At 40.6% G+C, this 20699-nt stretch overlaps 1 protein-coding gene and 1 pseudogene across 1 annotated transcript in view; one reads left to right on the top strand and one right to left on the bottom strand.

Moving 5' to 3' along the window:
• The first annotated feature begins 2588 nt into the window (after positions 1 to 2588).
• Positions 2589 to 20699, top strand: part of LOC140362556 (piezo-type mechanosensitive ion channel component 2) — a 45076-nt gene continuing 26965 nt past the window's right edge. The window contains exons 1-17 of the mRNA XM_072448638.1: positions 2589 to 2652; positions 3396 to 3602; positions 6320 to 6421; positions 7854 to 7899; positions 8003 to 8162; positions 8935 to 9148; positions 10276 to 10489; positions 11439 to 11604; positions 11710 to 11870; positions 11927 to 11957; positions 12024 to 12153; positions 12248 to 12396; positions 13225 to 13491; positions 14094 to 14202; positions 14298 to 14419; positions 15185 to 15244; positions 20251 to 20399. Coding sequence (XP_072304739.1) covers positions 2589 to 2652; positions 3396 to 3602; positions 6320 to 6421; positions 7854 to 7899; positions 8003 to 8162; positions 8935 to 9148; positions 10276 to 10489; positions 11439 to 11604; positions 11710 to 11870; positions 11927 to 11957; positions 12024 to 12153; positions 12248 to 12396; positions 13225 to 13491; positions 14094 to 14202; positions 14298 to 14419; positions 15185 to 15244; positions 20251 to 20399 — 2351 coding nt within the window. The remainder of the gene's footprint in view (positions 2653 to 3395; positions 3603 to 6319; positions 6422 to 7853; positions 7900 to 8002; positions 8163 to 8934; positions 9149 to 10275; positions 10490 to 11438; positions 11605 to 11709; positions 11871 to 11926; positions 11958 to 12023; positions 12154 to 12247; positions 12397 to 13224; positions 13492 to 14093; positions 14203 to 14297; positions 14420 to 15184; positions 15245 to 20250; positions 20400 to 20699) is intronic.
• On the bottom strand, positions 15391 to 17472 carry LOC140362512 (E3 ubiquitin-protein ligase TRIM39-like; annotated as a pseudogene).

The following is a 20699-nucleotide window of genomic DNA, read 5'->3' as shown; positions in this document are numbered from 1 at the left end:
TTTGAAGTCTCTCCATGGCCTAGCACCAAAGTACATCTCAGATATGTTAGTGTCATATGAATCATCTCAGACTGTGAGGACCTCAAGGACCGGCCTCCCACTGGTGCCAGAGTCAGGACTAAACATGGACCGGCCTCCTGCTGGTGCCAGAATCAGGACTAAACATGTACCGGCCTCCTGCTGGTGCCAGAGTCAGGACTAAACATGGACCGGCCTCCTGCTGGTGCCAGAGTCAGGACTAAACATGGACCGGCCTCCTGCTGATGTCCAGAGTCAGGACTAAACATGGACCGGCCTCCTGCTGGTGCCAGAGTCAGGACTAAACATGGACCGGCCTCCTGCTGGTGCCAGAGTCAGGACTAAACATGGACCGGCCTCCTGCTGGTGCCAGAGTCAGGACTAAACATGGACCGGCCTCCTGCTGATGTCCAGAGTCAGGACATTTGACTGAAATTATTTTCTTTACACTCTTCTTTTTTATGTCTTAAAATGTTTTGTGATTTCTGTCATGTCTTTATGATTTAAATGCACCTTTGTCATGTTGTGTGAAGCACTTTGAATTGCCTTGTGTTCAACTTGTGCTCTATAAATAAACTTGCCTTGCTTGTCTGGTGTGTTCTTTGGACTTCATGATGCTGTTTGCTCCACAACATTCTCGTAACAAACTTTTGTGGTCTTCTCAGAACAGCTGCATTTATCCTGAGATGAGATTACATACAGTTCTACTCCATTTAATCATTAGGTCAATATTCAATCAAACTGGTTGCACTCAGGGAAAAGGCTGACTATCTTTGCACATATCTGGAAATCATGTATAATTTTCCTTCACTTCACAATTGTGTGCCACTTTGTGTTGTGTCTTTTACAAAAAATGCCAATAAATTGTACTTAAGTTTGTGGTTATGATGTGAAACAACGAGGAAAGGTTCCAGGGATACGACTCTACAATCGATTAAAGATATATTACAATGCCTAAAAATATTAACATTTATTCATGATAATGATGGGTTTTATTACTGTATTTTCAGGAGTATAAATTGCACCAGCCAAAAAAAATGCATAATAGAGAAGCAAAAAACATATATAAGTCGTACTGCATATAAGTCAAATTTTTGGGGGAAATGTATTTGATCAAATCCAAGACCAAGAACAGACATTTAATCTTGAAATGTAATTTTAAATAATAAAAGATAAAAGAACATGATGAATAGGTGTACGTATGCTAACGCTAACACCTTCCGCTACATGACCCACAGACAACGAACTGTGGTAAGTGTCTGGTATGTTAACGTATCATATTAACAGTTATTCAGATAACTATAGCATAAAGAACATGCTAACAAGTTTACCAAAGCATCAGTTTTACCCCAAATCACTAAATCCATTGAATTCTTCTTCCTCTGTGTCACTTCTAAACAACTCCACAAACTCCAGAGGTAAAGGAAGTGCAGATTCTTCTTCTGTGTGGCTTAGAGCCTAGAGCGCCCTCTTGTGGTTGTCAGTGTGAAAATATCGAATAATATCACATATAAGTTGCTCTGAAGTATAAATCGCACCCAAAACTATGTAAAATGGTGCGACTTATAATCCAGAAAATAAGGTAGATGGATGGTTCACGTTGGATGTTCACAGTCAGAGAGGCTGGATAAAGTACAGAGGGGTAGAGTGAATATATTTGCATGGAAATGCTGAAGGTAATGCTGCCAGGAAACAGGCGGTCTAGACTAGAGGAAGACCAAAGAGGAGGTTTATGGATGTCAGTCCCGTCGGGGTTAGAATAAGGCAGATGATTAGTTCCGTGTGTAAAATAGTTCTAAAAAGAAGAGACGTACTGGTAACTACTGCCAAGTCTTTTGGGTGCAACTTCTTCAATTATTAACCCTTTAGTGGGATAATCAATGTTGTTTTGGCCGCAGTTGGACAAAATAAATAATTCAACATATAGAATGATTTCAGGGCGCTTTCTTGAGAGAAATAGATTTTGTTTTGTTTATTTTTAAGATAGAAGAATGTCTTTTGATCCCCGCGGTTTTAGCATTGATCATTTGTAGTCACACCAGCTCTTAATGGCCTCCTCACGGCCATAAATATTAGATACATTTCCCTTCACCTCACAGTGCAAATATGATGAGCCTGCTGGTCACGGAAGCACTGTGTCGGCACGGCTGCTGATAGATAAACATTTTTTTTTTTTACAAACCCCTTTTCTGTAGTATTTTGGTGCAGATGCTTGATTTTAAAGCGTGTTTTACAGACAGCGTGTATCCTCTCGAGTGACATTAGACTCGATACTGCTCAGAGATGCTCAGCTATAACCCATTAAAGCCAAGAAAAAGAGCGACTGGAGGTGGAGAGAGGGGGAGAGGTGAGAGAGGGAGTGCAGAGGGCGTGACTGGGGAGAGGAGAGAGAGGGCATCCACTACACCAACACACACATTTGGACAAAGGTCTGTCTCTCCTTTTCGACTTGGCGAAAGATGCCGCGGTCCAGGCGGCGCTGATTTCAGAGGCGTTCGTAGAGATTCCCGTGACGTTCAAGAGGTTTTGATGTAGTTTTTTTTTGGGGAGGGGGGAAACGCGCAGAAGAGATGGCGGGGGACCTCGCAGTGGGAATGGTTTATAACTTACTGCTGCCTCTGCTGCTGCTGACAGGTGAGTCAGAGTTTTTTCTGCGCGCACACAGTTTGGGAGTTTTGGAGACCTAACGATAAAAAAGGTTGCATGCTTTTTAAGGGTGTTAATTTGTGGTTAATACATGCCAGTTAAGTTTAAATAAAGTAAACAGTATAAACATATGTCGTTGCAATACCAGTGGAGAACGGGTTTAAAGTTTTTGTATGATTTTTAAAACACTTAAATATAACGTTTTGCTTGCCCATGTATGATAAATGTTAAGTGACAAATCTGGTGTGTAAAGTAGGGCTGCAACAAGTTTATGGATTAATGCGCAACTAATCAATTATAACAATATTTGTCAATGAATCAAGTTATGGAATAATGGTTAACTGGTAAACACAGACTTCGAAACATGCCATGATCTGAGAGAAGAGGTGCAATTACTCAGAGCAAGATGGCAAATTAGTAAATTGTGTGTTTTTGATGAAAATATAGTTTCATCTGTAAATAATCTCCACCTGGACGTCCTCGGTTCAGCTCTATCCGGGGAAAATTTAGTAAAAATCTCTTATTCACAGGCCTTTTGTGTCAAACAGCTAATGGAGTAATCAAAAGTATACTTGCTGGACTAATCAATTACTATAATAATTGTTAGTTGTAGTTTAGAGCCCTTTTTACTTGCGTTTGCTGTTAGCCTGTGCAAGTAGATTTTGTCTGATTGCTGGAAGGACTCTGAGATGTTGTTGGCGGACGGCTCTTGGGTTGTTTAATCCAATAAGAAATGCATAATGTGTACGGACAGTTGTTGCGAGGCTACAGGACAAGGCCGCCTGGTTATGTGCTTGAGGTGAAACAGTTCCAGAGTTCCACGTTACCTGTTTTATTTTCAGCGTCTTCATTTCGATACAACGGCCTGTCAGTGGTGTATTTTATCTTCCTGCTGATTGTGCCGCTGCTGCCGAACCCCACTCTGGCCTCTCTGAAAGGTGAGGAAACTTGTGACATCCCCAAGTTCAAGCCTTAACATTCTGAACAGCGTAAACGTGGTTACACTGTTGCGGGGCCCATACGTTTCTATACATGCCTAGGCACATAAGACCGTCACAGTGTCCATTTATTCACCCACACATCATGCACTATAAAACCAATACATGCATTAAGAAACAGTCAGCAAAAGGACTGCAGTGATTAATTTACTACGTATGATTATTGTGACTATGAAAAATAATAATAGTCGTATTTTGTCATTTTTCTCTGGACGATACAGACTCTAAAACACACGTGAAAAGACCTTTAATGGCAATGCCGTTGGTTTCATCTGTAATACACATTCTATATCTAAAAGCCTTCAGTCGCATTATTTCAATTTTCGTTTGGTAAAAATGTGTTAAAATAATCTCAATGTACAATAGAAATAATTGTTTGACTGTCGACTGATCAAAACTACTGTGGAAATAATCGTTAGCAGACGAAATTATTTAGTCTTAAAACAAAACACATTTTTAATAACGTCATACAATGCTATAATGAACGTTTTGAATATAATGTATATTGTAATATGTAATTAATCTTAAAGCTGTAGTTGACTAAAAAACGACATGCTCTGTGCATAGATTGGTGAACTAAAAGGCAAAAGGAAAAGGCCGTGGCTGCAGAGCCGCGGCGCGGTCAAATGCCCCAGCAGTTTCAGGAACCGCGGCACTGCCATATAGCCTCATGGCTAACCCTAACCCTAACCCTAACCCTGACCCTGACCCTAACCCTAACCTTAACCCTAACCCTGACCCTGACCCTAACCGTAACCCTGACCCTGACATTAACCCTGACCCTAACCTTAACCCTGACCCTAACCTTAACCCTAACCTTAACCCGGCGCGGTCTAAAACGGAGCGGTCAAATAGCGCAGCAGTTTCAGGAGCCGCGGCACAAAATAACATGGCAGTTTCGGCCGCGCGCCGCGGCTCTGTGGACACTCCCAAAGGAAAACCTTTGGGAAAAGCATTAAATATCTCTGTGATTTGACCATGTATCTGTTCACAAAGAGCACCCAAAATCACACCATTACAAATATTATATAGAATATATTGAATTTCTTCAGTAAAAAGCTGCTGTGAATATAAATCCTTTAAAATTCCCTGAACAAGCAAAACAAATTGACTAATCAACATTTTGGTGGATCAAGACACCCTCGACCAATTAATTGATTAAACGACAAAGGTCTACAGCCCTAATTTGTTCATTATATAGTTCCCCAATTCAAAATAACCTTTCTACTACATTTTCATTCTGCTAAAAATATAAAATGTTGTTTGCTGCCTGTCTATGTTTACGTGTCTTTCCATATCGATCCCATCCTTAGGTGAATTAAAGTATCTGAACTTCTTCCTCTGCGTACTTAGTAAAAGGGGATGTGGTCAAATCAATTATACATGGCCTGGTAATTACAGCGAGGAATTAAAAGATGTTGGCTCAGCGTTTTGACAGCCTTTCTCTCCCGTTTACCGTTCATCTAAAAAAAAAAAAAAAAAAAAAAAAACGTTGGGCTTTCACCAGCGTCTTTGAAAGCCCCATCGTTCCCGCAGTTATCTTCTTCACTGGCCTAATATGATCCCACTCTGCAAGCCTTAAGTGGCCAGCGCCGGGTACATCCTGTGTGCGTCCGACGCGCAACTTTTTGTGAGCTGATGTGACTCTTATTGGGAAGCAGAGAGGTTTAAGTGAAACAAAGCTTTTAGTAAAAATCCAAGGCATCAACAACACATTTGCTGGGTCAGCTCATGTTGAGCCATTTATTAATGCTTGAAACTTGATCTGAAAGATTACTATAGTAGAGCAAAGAGTACACAGTCATACAGTCAAATGCTGCTATTTAAAATACAATTATTGCGCATTTACTTCACAAGCTTTTACTTAATAATGGCATTAATTGTATATACAGAATTTGTACACAAATCAAAATGATTTAAGTAGAAACAAAAGATACTTCTGCAGTTGGATGTTATTTAGTTGGAGAAGGCATTACACTTAACACTGTAAAACTGTAAAACAAATACTAAGACTAAAGGATTAAATTAGAAATAACTAAAATGACTTGAATGAAAATGTGTTTAAATCTCATCACATGGACGTGCTATTGTGATTGAAAATGTTTGCAGAAATATCTCAATACAGCTCTGAATTTATGCAAAAATCATGCAGTAGTTTTCTTTAGCTGTTTGTTTGCTGATGCTATAATACACACACCGTGGCGGCGCAGTGGCAGAGTGGCTAGCGCTCTTGCCTCACAGCAAGAAGGTTGGCCCTGCCTTTCTGTGTAGAGTTTGCATGTTCTTCCCCGTGTCTGGGTGGGTTTCCTCCGGGCACTCCGTTTCCCCCATCAACTCAAACAGGTCAAATCCTCAAGCTATGGTCGTCCTGACAAAGCCCAGCACAAAAGATCTGGAGATGGGTCCCCGGTGGCATTGAAGGATGGGTCAAATGCAGGGGACAGATTTCTTAACCTTAAACAGTACCTGAATAAAGTACCTTAACCTTAATACACTTAAAACCTTTGATTACAGCTATTTCAGTGCTAGATGTTTTAATTGATGTTACTTTTTGGACATAACGCACTCTACAAACTGGTGCCAGACATTGAACCCTATAAAGCTTAAAGATGTGAAAGAAAGAGCTTTTGTGTCTCACCTCATGTCTGTCTGCTCAGGCAGCACTGGGCAGTTCCTCCGGACAATCATCTACACCAGTGTGACCTTCTTGGCTTTGCAGTGCTTCATGCAAATCCCCTTTGCTTACATCCCTGCAAAAGGTATACAGGCGTTATAATAATGTATATCAAGTTAAAGGTGCCATAACATGCTTTTTTCCACGTTTCGTAGTCTATCCTAAGTGTATAATTGATAATAATAAGGGTTGTGCAACACCCTTAACATAATAGTTAAGAAATATCACCCAGACCTTGGACCCTCTCACCAACCCGGAAATGCAAACGGCTTGGTTTGATATTCGCCCCCACCCTTGCGAAGAGCGATCTGGCTGCCCCGCCCAACCCGTGACGTAGTCTCAGAGCGCGTGTGTGCCCCGCCCACCCGTGACGTAGTGTTTGCCCCACAGCTGTTAGCTCCGCGCTGCGCCGCTCCGAGCGACTGAGTGAGAAACGATAGAACTTCAGATCAACACTACTTTGAGACTAAATAAATCTGGTGTTTATTCTACAGCGTGCGCAGAACAGATATATCTATAGATCTATATATATATATATATATATATATATATATAAAAAGTCTTATGTCCATCGCGCTCTTATTTCCTGGTTTTTCGGTATCGGATAGAAGTTCTCTCCATTTATTTTCCCGGTTGCTGCATCAACTGCCACATAAACCTTCACCATTGTGATAATAGTAAAGATTGCGATATCATTAATGAAGTTTTGGGCCTCTTTGAGCCGTGTTTCGTCGTAAATCGAAGCAGAAAAACTCCGGGGCTTGTATGGGGAGACGAGCCTGGAGCCAGCGCGGAGCCGGGGGGAAGGGGGCGGGAGGAGGGAGGGGGCAGGCGGGAGGCGTAGGGGGGTGGAGAGGGGGGATGATGACGCGTGCCTGTGGTTATGACACGGTCTTGCAGCCACCGCCCGTCAGTTTGGAGATTCACGGAAAGGAAATAGTCTGTAATGTAGCTAAAAACTGCGATCAATCAATAAAAAAAACACTCTGGGAACATATATGAAGCACAAATAGCAATGTAAGAAGGTTAAAAGCTCTGAAAAGTCGATTTAGCATGTTATGGGACCTTTAAAGTATTGTAACTTCAGAGACGCCTCACAACAACATAGAGCAGGTCGATATGGAGCAATTCTGTTACGTTGTGATGTGAGAAAAGTCTAAACCATTCAACATTTTCAAGAAGAATTTAAGTGTATGATCAAAAATAGAGGTGGAAGATATATTGAAAAAGTTATCATATTTGAATTGGAGAAATGCAACATTAGAATATCGAGTAAATCATCCATAACGATTTTAAAAGGCTGCATAAAGAGCTGAATAAAATATACTATTGTGGAGCAACAATCTATTTTTCTTTGTCTCAATCAAAAACTTTACTGGGACTATGTGGTACAGTACAATGCAAAGAAATATGTATATTAATTTTGTTGTCAAAATTGCCCACCTCTAGTTAATACATATTTTGATACATTTGATAAATGTGTGTTTAAACTGTGTGTTACATGTAATTAAAAACAGGAAGTGGTCCCTGGGAAGATATTTTGTACCACTTTGGCATTGTACGGTGAGTCTCCGTCTGTGTATTTGAAATATACTTATATATACACTTATACTATTCAATAGTTCATTTCAGTTTTCTTTTTGATACTGGATCTTTTGTTTATTAGGTTCAGTTTGGTGGGAGCAGGTGACGTGGTGCGATATTTAGCTCCTGATTTTGGCCTCTTGGTCTCTACACTCTTCATCCTGAGACTTTGTAAAAAGCTCCTTCGCCCTGCTCCACAAATCAGTCTCCATGACAATGGCATTACCAATCCCCATCCAGAGGTAAGCACACCAGCTCCAACTTTAGGCTAAAGGTACATCAGTGCTCAGTTTAATGTAAAGAATGTGTATGAATCTGACACTGTTTTAAAGTGGCAGGACAGTGTGGGTGTACTAGCAAATTCGGCAATACATCTTATGACAATGGTTTCAATTTTGGATTTTTGTTGGTTTTTAGTTAGCGCTGCATGATCTGGGAGAAATATCTATTTGCGATTGTCACTAGATTCACTAGATAGACTATGTTGTAACAATTGAATTCTGTTCAAAGTTCACATATTAAACACGTCCAGGAGAATGAATGAAACAATTGAAATAGGCCTATGAACTGACAAACTAATAAAATAATCACATGTATTTCATTGTACAGAACTAAACATCAGGGTTAGCAGTTTTTATGCAGAATAAGACTGGATATTGTATTATGGTGCTTCAAAAATTTGCAAATGACGTCCATTGAAATTGTGATTTTGATATGATTGCAAGCCCTAATAATAGTTGATTTTTTTCCCATTTCATTTTATTTTATTGTGCAGGAAAATCATTGATTGGGCCTGACTCAGCTAAAAACTATTTTCCCGGGCAGACAATCCACACACTCTACATCTCACACGCACAAGTGTAGCCTTCAGTCAAGAAAAGTCTGTTTGCCTTTTAAAAAATGGGCTCCAGAGCTGCTCGGCCTCTGTCCAAAGATGTTCCCAAAGGAATCGCTGATGAACTCAAGGCTGCCAGCGCATGGGACACAATGTTATCCTTTCTCTCTTTCCTCCAGGACGTGGAGACTTCTGACACAGAGACCGAGGAGGACAGTGACTCGGAGGACTCGTCCTTTGACAGCTCAGAGGAGACCACCGTCCCGACTCAGACAGGACCTCCTCAGTTTGTCCAGAAGTTCCTGGTGTTTGCGGCGGGGCTGAAGCTGCTGCTGTCTGCCATCATGAACACGGCCGGGAAAGTGGTGGTTACTTTATTCCTGGGACTCGCAGGTATAACACAATCAAGCACTTAGACATCCTGTTACCAAATACAGCATCTTAATTATGATTGAATGTGATTTAAAGTGACCGCTCTCAAGCTTTACTAGAAATAAAGAGTCACCCTGTCTTCTTATAAGCACAACTTGATTTCTGTGAGGCCTGATGGTGACGCTACAGATCTCTTTATGAATCATGCATACGTTTAAAGTGCCTACCTGATCATGATATAAAAAGGCAATAACTACGTGTATAAATGACAATGGAAGTTCCGGAAGTTAATTTCTCGTTCATATTTGCCATAAAGATTTAGAAAAATGTAAAAGTTAAAGGCGCAATGGACGATTTTTCGGTGATTTGAGAACTCAGGCGGAAGTGCGCATGCGCACTCCCCCGTACGGACTGATACAACACTCACGTGCATTTGTTTATTAGCGCGACGGATTGCATCGCATCCCTCGTCTCCCGTAGATTTCCGTCTTCTTATGAGTCAGCTCGAACTCTCTTTCTCCGTCTTCATTTTGCCCCGTACACTGAGGGAACTATATTATGATAGCACGCGGAACCGTGCTGCTCGTGGGGACGAGCCACACGCGGCTGCAGGTGAGCGGTAGGTGCGTTTTATGATTGATACGTGGCAGGACTAATGGGCAGTCCACACCACGAGGAAATAAGACTCAGATTTTGGTTTAAAAAATCGTCCATTCAACCTTTAAACGTGTGAAGACTGATATCACACTTGTTTTCAGTTCAACGTTAAATTCAAAATGTTTCAATAACTTTATGGAATGCAACAGTCCCGCAAACTTAAATGTTTGCCACAGTTCTGGAAACACAGTTCCCTTTTAATCTTGCCGCTCGACTGCACAATCAAGCACATTTTTAGCTCTCAGACTTTGCAGAAAAGGTTTACTAACAAAAATAAGGCTCTGTTATATTAACAAAGACTACTGTATAAAGAAGTCAGGATAATGCGTAATATCTTTACAAACACATGCTGCTTGAGGGACGTCTTTTCATATAGTTGAAGATAGTCAGTAATAATTTATTAAGGGATGTAACAAAACCCAAATAACGGTTGTTCTCACATTCCTTCTAACCTCTTCTTTCTGACCGTTTACCCGTGTGTGCATGTGCAGGTATCATCCTCCCCTCGCTCACGTCCAGCCTGTACTTTGGCACGTTTCTGGGCCTAGTTTGGTGGTGGATCTTCAGTCGCTCCATCAGCCTGCTCCTCTTCAGCGCTCTGTGTGTGATGATGGCCATTTTTAGCGGAGGACACCTGCTGGTCCTGTACCTGTACCAACTGCCCATCGCCCAACAGCTCGTCCCGCACGAAGACGTCTATGCCAGGTTAATAACATACGACATGTAACACAACATCGACTTAAATGAGCTTTTAACCTTGTTACAACTGTTTTTACTCATATTCAGTTTACTCAAAGTTGTATTTGGATGGATTGATGTTTGAGTTCATCCTGTATCGTCCTGCAACTGAGACACCAGTGCTCAGAACATTCCTGTTTTCACCTATCCCATATCCCCAGCCACATCCCTGTACTTAGTTGTTGTTGTTGTTGTTGTTGTTGTTGTTGTGTTACTTCTAATGGCGGTTGGCAGTCAACTGAGAGAGAAAAAGATCGGGAAAGAGAGAGCGAAGAGAGAGAGAGAGAGAGAGAGAGAGAGAGAGAGAGAGAGAGAGAGAAAGAAAGAAAGACAGAAATCGAGAGAAAGGGAGAGAAAGATAGAGAAAGAGAGAGAGAAAGAAAGAAAGAAAGAAAGAGAAAAAGCGAGCGAAAGGGAGAGAAAAAGAGAGACCGCCCCTGTTCTTAGTTGTGATTATTTGAAAAACTGGGACTCCGAGTGACATATGGAGGGTTCTATAATGTCATGCAACTACTTTAAAAAATAAAACATGTAAATGAAAATTTGCTGCTTGCTATAGAGAGATTTCACCACGGAGATATTTGGAAATGTCACGTTTCTTGTAATGAGGCCGACGGCAGGACGTTTGCCCTCGTCAGAGCAGAACGTGACTGATAAACGTCAAGTCACAACATCAGGCGAATGTCCTTTCGCTCGCATACCACTGACCATGAAGGGGCTTGTCAGTTCTGCCGTTGTGAAGAAGTCAATCGAGCTGTTTCTATTAGATCAACACTGCAGTTTATATGATCAAAACTTAAAATTATAATCTACTTACAGTTCAACACTAATCACTCTAGAAAACTGCTTTTATTCTGTGTGAAATTACATTAAAAAACCATGAATAACGTATTTGTGGTTTTCTACCGCTCCAAAGGCTGTTCGGTATGACGGGAGTGATCGAAACTCACCCGTCCAGGCCGTACAGTCTCGGGTTGCACGCGCACGTCAGCTGGCCCGACTTCATCAACCCCGTGGTCCTGCTGCTCACGTACTACACGCTGATCGCTCTGCTGCACAAATGGGTCCACGTCACTGAAGAGGTGCGCTGTGCTTAAAGATGGAATGTGTTTAGTAAACTCACTGAGAACACAACGTTGATTCTATTGTCAATGTAGCCGGCTTCACTTACAGCTGTGCTTATGTAGGATGACGACGACGATGACGGCTGCGAGAGTCCAGTGGAATCCCCAGATGTTCCACCCAGCTTCTCCAGGGTCATCTACATCACAGGGGATAAACAGGAGGTAACGGACGGTTATATAAGTCAAAGGAAGCTTGTCAATCAACATGGTAATCATCTGACAATGTATTAAACAACAATTAAAACTGTTCCATTATGGCTTTGTTTTAGCTTCTAAGCAGCACTGATGAAGACACCCATCTTCCCGATGAGGTGACAAATACAAATATATGAAATAAAAACAAACTCATTTATCCAACTTGTCAATATCTTTCACAGCCGGCAATTCTACTGAGCACCTGTTCCTGGCAAGACCAAAAGAATGATTTGGGATCTTTGTTGGGAGGCGCCGGATATTCAAACTGTTACCCTCCGCCGCAGTACGGAGACAAAGATTTGGATTCCAATGGTTAAGGAGCTTTGATATAACTGTTAAGCGTTCATGAGTCAAATGTGTCTAAATGTTGTAATGCAGGAACCAAATGCCTTGCCTTTGTCAATAGAAAGTAATTGCGAAGAAGACGGTGAGAGGGACGAACCCGATCAAAGCCGAGCTGAGACTGTGGCTCCAGACTCGGGCCCAAGTGGATTAGTCATCTTTGGTCGACTGGTGCAGAAACACAGCTATGTCAGCGCTCTGATCATAATGATGGTAAATAAACATCAACTGCACCCCTATCATGAATGAGACAGAAATGTATGTAAAAAAAGACAAAACAATAGGTTGATAATCTTCAGGAAATACAAAACATACATAATCGCACATCATGGAATTTTCAGATAGAGGATTTAAGATGCTAATGACTAAACAGTGTTAATTAAAAAAAGTATTCTAACACTATGAATTGATACATGTGTTTACCAGTAGTGGCTCAGCAGTTTATCACAGATTTCCATGGTAACGGGCATTTGTTGACGTTCTATCCCCTGCTGAATGAGGAATGGAACAATATTTATGATGCTCAATATTTATCGTGTGTATATTTTCTATTTAGGAAAGTGTTTCTTATTGTTGTGTCATATTAATGTAATTCAAATATATTGTTGAAGGCAATATTTACATTAAAAATATCACCCTTCACAATGTGTTATTGTGACAGGCCTTCAAGTTGTTTATATGTTATTTTAATGAATACAAGGTTCTTTGCATCCATTAATACAATTTTCTTCCAAATACATCAAAGTTGGCAAATCAACAAACTCAGCTAACAGCAGCGCTAACATGTCAATACATCTTTTGAAAAAACTTTTATTGTATGATTTTGCCTTTTCTGTTGTGCGATAAAACGGAATAGTAATTTTGCTCATTAAAACGTAAAAGAACATATTTACAGCAGAGTTTGTGAGTGACGCCATAGTAAACATAGCTAATTATCTGTTGCTAGCTGATTGTTGTTAGCATTAGCAATTCAATTCAGTTCCACATTCGGGAAGTGTTGCGACACATTCAGCATAACTCTTTGTCTCTTTATTTCTGTAGATATGGAGCATCACCTACAACAACTGGCTGACGTTTGCGCTGCTGGTGTGGTCGTGCATCATCTGGATGATGCGGGACCGGAGGAGGTACGCCATGATGTCGGCCCCGGTGCTGGCGGTGTACGGTACCGCGCTGGTCACCCTGGGTTTCCTCAGCGGCCTGCGCCTGAGCCGGAGCGAGCTCTACCCCGCTCTGCCGCCCGCGGTCATCGTGGACTTCGACCTGAACAGCTACCACCCCGCGCCCTGTGTGCACTTGGGGGCCAAGGTGAGAGAGAGAAGCCTGTCTTAAAGTGCACAATGTAACTCAAATATCGGGTTACCAAGTTACTGGTCAGATATGTGGAGTGGCAACGCAGTTAGAAGGCATGTTTTTCTGTGTAGCCTAAAACATCTGTAATTGAATAAATGTAGGATAGATCGTTTAATGCCAAATTGTGCAACATTCCAGGCAAAGAATTGGCATGGAGTAGCTTCACGGTGACAAGCAGAAGAGATACATAACTTTATGCCGTGGCGGAAGAATTAAGGGACTCAATATTGATTACTTGAGAAAAGAACAAAATCTAACACATAAAACATCTACTTTGTTACGTTACGTTATCTATTTTTGATTTTTGATTCCATCATGTTGACCCATGTTCGTCCTGTTCAGTCTTGGTTTAGACCAGATTTGGTCTTTACTGTTAGGTCATTATACATACATTAGAAATATGTCGTGATGAAACCAAGACTGATATTTGTTTGTAAGATGCAATGCAAGATTTGTAATTGTAAAGAGTCATTGGTCATATCATTGGTTTTAATCTGATAGCGCACTCACTCATCACGCTAAACTTGTATTAAACTAAATAAATGTCGTTGTTACAGGTCCTGTACAGCTTGAGTTTTTGGCTGATGTTTCGTCAGCAGCTGAAGGAGAGAGCTGAGGCACAGAGTCTGAAGGCAGAATCCCTGGATGAAGTCAAAGTCATGTCAGGTGCATTTGAATTGTGTTGATTCTTACTTTTCTACGCATATATCTGTGTCTGTTTCCCATTCAGCAGCTGTGCAATATTGTATTGTTTTTCCCAGAAGAGGAGAGTCAGGCTTCTCCGCTGGCCGTTATGATGATGTCGGGTGTAAAGGGGACACTGGTCAAATACTGGATCCTCTTCTGTTGCTCTATGTTTTTTGTGGTCAGCTTCTCTGGAAAGGTACATACAGACTCGGCACATTTAAACAGACTTTATTGATCCACAGGGGAAATTACATCAAGCAATATGCCAAGATTATTTGATCATGGTATAAATTGATTTGATGAACCAAGAATCATGATCATTCAGGTCACAATATAATCAGAACAACTAAAATATAGTCATTGGGACAATTTTAGAAGCAAAAATAAGTCAATATTCCAAAAAGTAAATCAGGTTATTTTTTATCTAGCTGTTCATGTCAATAACAATATGAACTCATTAGCTCATAAACCTGGTCACATACAAGATCTGTGGTCCCCTAACTGTGGTGTGGCGAAGCGCGCTGCAGATCTATTACATTTGCAGAATTTAGAATCAATGCAATGTTTGTCCTCCTTTGGTTTAGGTCTTGTTTAGAACGATGTTGTCATTTTGTATTCCTATTTTACTCCTCTGTTTAACCTTCGGATCAAGAGTAGTTTGGTTTCGAGTCAGTTCAGATCAGGAAGTTCTCAGAAGACCACGTACTTTCTTAGGCGGTACTCGGGGTGAAAAGTTTGAGACCCACTGATCAAGAGGAATGGTTAATGTATCAGACAATGTGTAAATAATATGAATAATTGTAAAATACTGAGGATTTTTCGCACAACAACCGACAATACGAATCCATATTGTGACATCCCTATATGATATAAAAGCAGCATAAACATTAGCTGATGTTATATAAATCAAAACTACCTTCCACATGTTTTTCATGCAGTAAATGTCATCTATTCATTTTAGGTGGTTGTCTACAAGATCCTCTACATTGTGCTTTTTCTCTTCTGTGTCGTCCTGTACCAGGTTTGAGTTTCACTTCTATGTCATTAAATATTGTAATAGGCAATCAGTTTAATTTGCTAATTCGGTTCTAACCAAGCTTCTATGAGAGTAAACTAGTTGATGTCGTAGAAGCTCGAACCCAAACATGTTTTAAAAGACTTAACTTCTTAATAAAATGTCATCAATTGATTTTGTATGACAGGGGTAAGTACAAGAGGAGTGGAGTTCCTTCCATTGGTGTGGTGTCCAGGAGAAAACAAAGGGAGGAGATCTTCAGTAAAACAGCAGTTTGTGTAGGAGTAGATCAGCTCTGCAGTAATGACATCATAAAAGGACACTAAGCCTTCCTCATAATCCACAAACACACCTATCTTTTTTGGTGTGGATGTCGGATTAAGAGTGATGGAAAAATCATGAACTCTATATGTGTCATTTTGTAAACTAATTAACCAGTATCCCTTTTTCGGGTGAACAGTTGGGTGTGTTTTCCTTTGTATTGACTCTTTGACCACGCCTATGAACCAGGTTGTTTTATCTTGAACATTAACTTCAAAATAATGTTGACCTGAAGAAAATGCTTGTTTTCCAACGACATATCTGTATAAAGAGAATCTCTTGGGGTAATCCGGTAAGTCTTTCTTCTTATCACTGTGATAAACCTGTTTGAGATCGTAAGAAAGGTCTTAAGTTTGGATTTGCTGAGTCAGGATCTAAAGTCACCTCCACTGAGAACTGCTGCACTCTTTTCAACTCCTCCCTCAATACCTCCTTTATCTCATGAGTTAACTCCATGTCCCGGAGCTCAGCCACAGCTTTTGCCACTGTTCCTTCATACGAGGGCGCCTTGACCTTCACCCCTTTCCAGTCTTGTACAATACAAAGAGTTTTAAATGTTTGTAGAAAATGGAAATGATCATTAGAGCACCAGAGGTTCTCCATCTCAGCTCTTCTCTCCTTCAACTCCTCCATTTCTATTTCAAGTGCTTTTATCCACTCCAGAGCCTGTTCCTCAAACTTCTTGTGCTTTTCCTCAATCTCCTGTTTGAGAAAGTCTTGGCTTTGTTTCACACAGTTTATCAACTCCTTATAAACTTTGACCCCCTTTTCAATTTCCTGCTCTGCGCTTTTCCGACTGAGCTCTACAGAGCGCAGGATCTTCTCAATTTTGAGTTGCCGATCTTTGATCATTCGCTTCACGTTGGCTTGTTCTTCCTCCCCTTCTTCCTTCAGTGAAACAGCATTGTGGTATTTGTGGCCTGAAAAAGTGCACTGGAGACAAATAAAGTTCAAGTCCTCCTTGCAGAACAACTCTAGAGGCTTGTCATGTTCAGAACAAATGCGATCCTCCAAGTTTTTCTCCGGCTCAATCAGCTGATGTCTCATGAAGCGAGGACTATTCAAATGAGGCTCCAAGTGGGTCTGACAGTAGGAGGCCAGACAAACCAGACATGACTTCAGAGCTTTGTGCTTCATTCCAGAGCAGACATCACAGACAACATCTTCTGGACCAACCATTTGTATCACAGAGAGCACCAGATCTTCATTTTGAGGTTTCTCCTTAATCTGAGAGACAATTTCTGATATAAAAATGCTGGTTTTTAACTGTGGTCTTGTGCTGAAGTCTTCTTTACAAAGTGGACACTGACAGTGGGAGCTGTTGTCCCAGTGTTTGTTGATGCAGATGTTACAGAAGCTGTGTCCACATGTTGTAGTGACTGGATCAGTAAAGACCTCCAGACAGATTGGGCAAAGAAGCTGCTCTTCAGACATCACACAGTTCACGCCACCCATTTCTAACAACAGACAGGAAGTAAGGATTTATTCATTTGTGTAGAATACTTGCATTGCTATAGGCGCTTTATAAACGGATTAATTTTTGACTGTTCGATTATAAGAAGCTTTTTACCACTCCCTTTTCTAACATGGTTTAAGTGGCTGTGACTGCGGGGTTTGGCAATCACCTATTAAAATTGCGAAGCCAGAAAAAGCAAGAAATAAATAAAAGAAAAAGTTCTTCAAACATTCTATGTTATATTTTTGTCCAGGTGCAATGAGATTCAAAGTTAACATGCTATACTTAAGCTTTCACTTTTATACAATCATTACTGTGCTTTAACTTGATGCGGAACTGTCAATTTGATCACTAATGTCAATAACAAAACATGTACATGGATTTGCAGTTTAGAAGTGTAAAATGGGGATCAGTTTTACTCACCTGACTTCAGTTTTAGTTGGATTGTTATCTGAAACACTCCGGAACTTCCTTCTTGTGTAATGCTGCTACCTTTGCTCCCACTTTTAATCTCACTTCCTGGTGTACCTCAGTCCAGTACTTTTCCAGACTGTCAGCACTTCTATTTCTCAACATGACATTCATGGAGGCCATTCTTCTCTTGAAGAATGATAGTATTAATTTACAGTAAAAGTAAGCTTTAATAGGATATGTTGGTGTTTTAGAGAACATTAACTTATCTCTGCTTGATCAACAGCAGTTGCTAGTGTTACTGATGAATTTATATGGGACACTTTAGTTTTTCAGGTTGGGCTTTTTCAGTGCTAATAGTGGGAGTAACAGTATCTACTACTACTAAAGAAAGCTAGTGTTATTTTTGTTGATTCTATTAAATTTGAATAGTATCTGTTTTGGGCTTTACACAGAGCCTGCTTATTGGACAGTAGGCAGCTTTTCCTGGCTTTTAGGGATTCTTCCACTTATTTATGTGAACGCAGTTCTTCATTGTACCATGGGGAGGCGAATGTTGGCCTAATTACCTTATGTTTTAACGGAGCTGCAACATCAAGTGCAGACTTCAGAGAATTCATGGTTGAGTTGACAAAGGAATCATTTACACTGGGACTAAAGCTGTTCTCTGCAGGATCACGACATATCACTGAATATTGGCTCTATTATTACAGAATCAGAAAAAAGTTTACTTTCATTGTCAGGGAACAAAATTCACAGGCAAGAAACTTGCTTTTGTGGTTCGGTGCAACATACAACAATGAACAATAATGGGGGGCTGTTACTTTTCTGAAGTTCAGGACTTCTGAGACATTCTTCCCCAGCCGCACGCACTGCGTCCGTCAGGAAGTCAGTGATCCACCTGCAGGTGGAGTCAGGCACGTTGAGCTGGGAGAGCTTGTCCTGGAGCATAGCAGCAGGGAGGATGGTGTTGAATGCAGAGCTGAAGTCCACAAACAGGATCCTGGCATAGGTTCCCAGGGAGTCCAGATGCTGCCAGGTTGATGGCATCGTCTACAGACCTGGTGGTTCTGTAGGCAAACTGCAGGGGGTGAAATGTAATTAGGAAATGATATGACAATATAGGGTTTTGAAGGAAGAGTATTAGGTCACTCACTAATCACTATTCCACATGTTAGAACAAGATCCAGAGTGTGCTTATGACAGTGGGTCAGAATATTTACATTCTGATCAAAACCAATGTTATCTAATGGAGCAATGAATGCATTACCGAGATAGCTGCCACTTACATTCATGTTTTCATGTATGAATTTTAAATCATATATTTTATGTTATTGCTGTAAATAAGTATTTGAACATCTGCCAATCATCAAGAATTGTGTCTCTCAAATACCTGTTAGTCTGTCTTTAAAAAGTCCACCTCTGCTCCACTTATTAATCTAAATGTAGCACCTGTTTGAGCTTGTTAGATTGCATAAAGACACCTGTCCACCCCACAATCAGTCAGACAAAATATTTCTATTGCCATGCTTCTTTCCACTATTTAATGTGTGGATTATTGTGAATATCACATTTGAATAGCCATCCGTATATTCACAAATGAGGAGAAACACAATTTTAAGTTCAATCAGCTGGTGCAGCGTAAAGGTACTGCTTTTTCTTACAAGGTCCTACAAGCGAGCTATGGTGCTCCACATCCTCGGAACAAGCTGCATGGCGCTCTCCTCAGCCTCGAGTTGCGGCCATACTCCGCATCCTCAGGAAGAGCTGTGCTCCTCATCCTCAGGACGAGCTGAAGTCAGGGAGTGTTAATATCACTGCGAATACAAACAAGCTCAACCTTTAACTTTACTAAAAACTTGGGCACAGGGCTCAAGACAAAAGAGCTCAGGGGCTGTGTGGCTGTATTTACACACACAGATAACAACTACTACTCCACCATCCACCCCCTAAAAACTACCAAATGCAAGATATTGATTTGGACTGACACATTTCTTTATGTTTCTCTCCTGATTTCCTACCCCCGTCTTGTGTTTTTGCTGACCGTTTACAAATCCACTCGGCTGGCACTTAGACATCGACCTAATGGCTGCGGAGGTGACGTCAGAGAGGACATACTTAAGAGTGTGATGGAATAAATGTGGCCAACGTGGATAGTAACTGTGTTAAAACTGTGTTGTGTTTTTCTGGAAAAATAGAGCAGGGCAAAATCTTTATAAATGATTGGTTATAAATCTGTGTAATCCCTCATTTGTCTAGGAGTGTTCCATTATAGAAAAAGATTCAGTTGTAGTCATCTGGACACAAAACACGACCAGTTTTTGAACAGGAAGTCAATGGACCTGTCTCTATTTCCAAGCCATTTTAGATAGATTTTGCGGTTAATTATATATTATAGTTCAATATTCTTTGGGACTCAATATTTATCGTAGGCTTTTCCTTTGCACTAGTCGGAACCTATTGTAATTTTATGGTAATGTGATAAGATTTTTTCTGTAGATGGTCTAAAAGTAACTTGTACAACTTATAATAGATTTAATAGTGGTACAGGATGGACAGACATGTTTCAATATTATCGTTTATTGTGATATTTGTCCATAGCAATATATAGCACTCAAAAACATGGACTTACACCAATTATCCCCTCTTCTAACTAGAACATCACATTCAATAAACAGCACATTATCTTATTTATCACTTGATTAGCTGGAGAGACCTTTGGTGCAGAATGAGTACCAGAAATATCAGATCTTGGGCAGTTGTATTCTGAGGAAAATCTACAACAGTTCAAATGTATTTGTATTGAAAAACGTTTCCTTTTCAGACCCGTTACGATGTGTGGCGCCGTGTCCTGAAGACCTTCTGGGCCGTGGTGGTGGGCTACTCCATGGTGGTGCTGATCGCTGTCTACATGTACCAGTTCAGGAGTGTGTCCGCTCTGTTCAGGCAAATTATGGGCATGTCAGAAGATGGGTGAGTGTGTCGGTCATGTAGGTGTCATTTAGAACAGAGCTGGGGCTGACAAGATGTTTAAAAATATAACTGTATTTAGTCTATTTTTCAATTGAAAACATTATTTTGAGTGAAGTTGGGTCCCATACTATAATACATTGTTAAGATCGACAACATCAACCTGATTTAACATGATTTAGAAGTATTATTTACCACTGTCAGTTTGATTTTCCTCTGGGCTCCTGAGTCGGTTGTATGTTTTGTTTTTTTAGAACTCCTGATTTAGAATAACAATCCACATCAACGTAATCATTTTTGCAC

The sequence above is a fragment of the Eucyclogobius newberryi genome, unplaced genomic scaffold (assembly GCF_026437365.1).
Source record: "Eucyclogobius newberryi isolate DKJ021-1_F unplaced genomic scaffold, fEucNew1.0.hap1 SCAF_17, whole genome shotgun sequence".
Classification (NCBI taxonomy): Eukaryota; Metazoa; Chordata; class Actinopteri; order Gobiiformes; family Gobiidae; genus Eucyclogobius; species Eucyclogobius newberryi.
This window is presented reverse-complemented; position numbering and strand designations above follow the sequence as displayed.